We start from the raw sequence: 4,521 nt of genomic DNA, 5'->3' as shown, positions 1-4,521 counted from the left end.
GATGAGCTTGCCATTGTGATTTATCTACATAAGAGAAAAGCAGTCTTAGAAATCAGTTGCTGCTTGCCCATTTGGAAAGGGGTTTTTTCTTTTTTGATAATCCTCACCTGAAGATTTTTCAAGACTGGGAGAAAGGGAGGGAAGGAAAGGAAGGAGGGAGGGAGGGAGGAACATCAATGTGAGAGACACATCGATTGGTTGCCTCCCTCACAAGCCCCGGTGTGGGGCAGGGATGGAGCATGCAGCCCAGGTACATGCCCTTGATCAGGAATCGAACCCAAGACCCTTTGGTTTAAGGCAGTGATGCCGAACCTATGACATGCGTGTCAGAGGTGACACGGGAACTCATTTTTTTGGTTGATTTTTCTTTGTTAAATGGCATTTAAATATATAAAATAAATATCAAAGATACAAATCTTTTTTATACTATGGTTGCAAATATCAAAGAATTTCTATATGTGACACGGCACCAGAGTTAAGTATGGGTTTTTCAAAATGCTGACATGCCGAGCTCAAAAGGTTCGCCATCACTGGTTTAAGGGCCGACAGTCTAAAGGCTGAGCTATACCAGCCAGGACAAGGTTTTTTTTTTTTCTTTTAATTCCAGTGATGCATTACTGAAATAAGAGCATATTGTTACACAGAAATAAGAATGTACTTCTTAAAGGGATATAATAACTTGTATATACTACTAGAAATTCCATACACTCCAATGAAATTCCATTCAATTTGAATGGATAGTCTGAATATTTACTTAGCACTTATGTGCCAGACACCATATTAAATATTTGAGTCAAGAATTATTTATAATCTTTTTGTGAATGAGGATAAATTTCAAGAGATTAAGCAATTTAAGCAATGTCAGAGCCTATGAGGGTGGAGCTGGAACCCTAGGAGCAGGGCTGGGAGACTACTGAGGTGCCCCTAGGAGCCTGGTTTGCCTTACTGTAGTGCTGGTCCTGCCAGGGAATCTTAACCTTATTCTTTAACCTCTATGCTATCTTAACTTCAATGTACCTCAAGCAGTTCAAGTATTAATGCTTTGCCACTTTAGTAGGGTCTAACAGTTGAAATTAATAATCACACCATCAATTCTAAATTTACACATCACTTCCTCAAGGACCTTCCTGATCCCAAGTTTAGGTTAGGCATACCTTGTTTTTCTATTGCATTTTATACTTATAATTTATAGGCTAAAAGACGGAACTTTAAAGTCAGATCTTTTGAGATACTTAAAGGCTGAATTATTTTGAGTAAATTTTCCTTATCTGTAAAAAACGTATTAATAGTACCTATAACTTAGTTGTTTAATTCATGTAAACTGCATTCTGTTCGGCACAAAGTAGGTACTTAGTAGTATTTGGTAAAAGTTAAGCACTGCTTTAAGAAATGTATGGGATAGCACCTTATGCTAATTTTCAGTTCAGAAACTGGGTAGAAATGATTGGCCATACATCTCTATTTCCCATGTTTTCAAAAATGTTAATGGTGCAGGTAGTCTTACATGAATATGGTTCCTAAAGTTCATTTCTTAGGAAACAAGCACATATTTTCTCAAGTATATTAGGACTCATTAGGTAGTGAGTGGCAGAAACCCAGCTCAAACTGGCTTAGGCAAAGGGGATTTGGTTCATTAGATACCAGGGTATCACATGAAGTTTTTACAACCAATAAATGCTAAAGGAAATCTATAGCTAGACTTCAGAGACATTCGGAGGCAGAGATTTGAACAGCTCTAGAAATTGATCTTATTTCTGTGGGGTAAGCTTCACTCTCTCCTGGCTTCTTTCATAGACAAGGATACATACACCATCAATTCTACAATATCCTGTTAAAGTCCACCACCAGAAAGGAACTAACACAGGCTGTCTTAGTTCTCAAGTCCAAAAATCCTGGAAAAGTGTTGTGACTGGCCTATCTTAAAGTCAGATGCCCATCTCTAAGCTTGAGTGAGGTGTCTCCTTTGAGATGATCAGCTGTGGCCAGGAGAGCCAGGTTTATAAAAATAGGGCAACTTCCATTCAACCACATGGCTGAGAAAAAGAACTATTTCCTACAAAAGGAAAGCCATATACGCCAAAGTAGCAAATTACTGTATGTAACACGTATCAAATAAGCCCTTTTCTTTTAAAAGGAAATGTTTTCTGCCCCCCAAACCCATTTTCTTTTTAAAATGTTTTTACTGATTTCAGAGAGAGGGGAAAGACAAGGGATAAAGAAACATCAATGAGAAACATTGATTGGCTGCCTCCTGCAAGACTCCCACTGAGGACTGAGCCCACAACCCGGGAATGTGCCCTGTGAACCAGTGACCTCTTCGTTCATAGGTCGATGCTCAACCACGAGTAACGCCAGCCCGGCCCATTTTTCATTATACAGCCAAATCCCTGACATTCAAGGGATTGCTTAACCTTTTAATATCCAGTTAAACAATATACCTTAGTGCTTATGACATGCCCAGCATTGTACCAAATGTTCTGTAAGTGAAGTTTAGAAATCTATCAATTTTTTTTTGTTAATTCTTACTCGAGGACATTTTTTCCATTGATTTTTAGAGTGGAAGGGAGGGGGAGAGACATCAACCAAGGCTGGGGACTGAGCCTTTGATCAGAATTGAACCAAAGACCTTTCAGTTTGAGGGCCAACACTCTAACCACTGAGCAAACCCACAAGGTCTCCTCTATCAATTTTTGATGAAAGAACAGTTAACATGGCTAAAAGAACATTTAAGAAGGAAAATAGAGCCTGAGACGCAAGTATTCATAAAAAAGCCATACCAATGATACAACTGTTTTACTGGGCTCAACAAACTTGGGCAACTCTTTTTACTTTCTAAAATTCTTTTTATGTAAACAAAATATATTTCCAAAGTTTGCAGATATTTAATAAATTGGGGAGAGATACAATACTTGTTTGGAAAGACAACTCTTTAAAGAGCAAGTGAATTCCATTCAGGAAGAAACAAACAAACTGTATTTCCAATCCATTTATTTCTTAAGCTATCAAATACTTCTCTTTCAAGTCACTTTTTCGGTGTGTATTTATTTAGAGAGCCTTTTGGAAATGAATTAATAGTCTTTTTTATTCTGTTGACTAATTCTTGAGGATGTTGAGAAATCTCCAGATAACCTGTATGTTTTCTCTTAGGAACAAACTTCAGAGCCTCTTCCCAACTACCAGTGTTTTTCAGACATAACAAAATACGTGTTACTTGATCTATGGTGAGATTTTTTGTACCAGTGTCCCACTGTAAATATTTATCTAATGGAAAGCATTCTGTTGCCAGTTTCAGCCGTTTTGCCTTGGCTAGGGATGCGCCTGGCTGCATGTTCTTATCAACAAAAGATCCCACTATATAAATTTTGTCATGCTTGAAAGTAGTCATAACATTGGGAGAATCTGCAGTTAGATATATAATACTGTCCTTTGGAAATAAATCTACGTGAGACTTTTCTGTTGCTGTTAAAAGCAATTTGTTCCATTTTTCTCCATAACGTTTAATTAACTCTCTACGAAAAGGGCTATCTGGTTTAAGATTGCAGAAATGAATATGGAAAGGATCGACATCTCTTCTGTTCCATCCTTCGCTTTCTAGAAGCTGAGAAACAGTATACTGCAGTTCTTTTGGTTTCATATAATCATCATAAGCCATGTCAAAAACCAAAGGTTGTCCAAACTGCATGGCCTGGGCACCCTTCCAGCCCATTGCTATGTCCATATTCCTATCCCAAAGTCGTAGAAATAGAAAGTCTTGCTGTTTTTCTTGGTTAGTGGTTTCTAGCAGCTGGTCTTGTATTGCTTTTTCCCTTGCTGCTGCTTTCATTTCCTTTTTTATTTGCTTAGCTTTCTTCATTTTCTCCCTAAGATATAAATATTTTAAATATTTTTTTTTTGATGATTTAGAATCACATTCCATAATGGTTTTGAGCTCTTCTTCACTGATGTGTTCTGGTACTTCCCTGCCAAGCAATCTCCACATCTCAATTAATTCCCTAGTGGCAGCTACAGGATCTTCATCTTTGGCACTTGAAACTGTTGAAACACCTTCTTGCACACTAGATTTCATTGTAATTTTCCACCCATCCAATTCCAGCTGTTCAGGTGATGTATTTTCCTTTTTAGGATAGGATTCAGCTGGTATTTTGGAAGACATGTGTCTGTGCAGAATCGTTGAATATAAAACCCTTCTCTTCCTATTAAGGGTAAATGGCACCAAAACTCTGGCAAAAGGTCTTATGAAGGTGATACCAATACTCATTTTGAGGAAAACAGGCATGTAAGAAAACCCCTATAAAAGAAGAAAAATGTCATGAAAAGTTAAAGATTAAAAAAACCCTCTAACTACAAGTATAAATTTGAGACATTCAAATGCAATCAATTTCTGAAACACAAAGTGGAATCTTAGTACAACTTTATTTGCTGCACCATTAATTTTTCCTAGACTCCTGTGGCCTAGAGTCTATGATCACTCACTAAGCAAAAGTGTAAAACTTATTTGGGTTCTTATTTTAGACATGAATT

At 37.4% G+C, this 4,521-nt stretch overlaps 1 protein-coding gene across 1 annotated transcript; it reads right to left on the bottom strand.

Moving 5' to 3' along the window:
- Positions 1 to 2,778: 2,778 nt before the first annotated feature.
- On the bottom strand, positions 2,779 to 4,284 carry LOC102419202 (tRNA methyltransferase 10 homolog C-like). Its single transcript, XM_006109211.3, has one exon. The coding sequence runs from the start codon at positions 4,274 to 4,276 to the stop codon at positions 3,023 to 3,025; it is 1,254 nt and encodes a 417-aa protein (XP_006109273.1). The 5' UTR covers positions 4,277 to 4,284; the 3' UTR covers positions 2,779 to 3,022.
- Between the last annotated feature and the right edge of the window lie 237 nt (positions 4,285 to 4,521).

The sequence above is a fragment of the Myotis lucifugus genome, unplaced genomic scaffold (genome assembly GCF_000147115.1).
Source record: "Myotis lucifugus unplaced genomic scaffold, Myoluc2.0 scaffold_7028, whole genome shotgun sequence".
NCBI classification, from domain to species: Eukaryota; Metazoa; Chordata; class Mammalia; order Chiroptera; family Vespertilionidae; genus Myotis; species Myotis lucifugus.
Note: the sequence above shows the minus strand (reverse complement) of the source record. Positions and strands in the feature narration are given on the sequence as shown.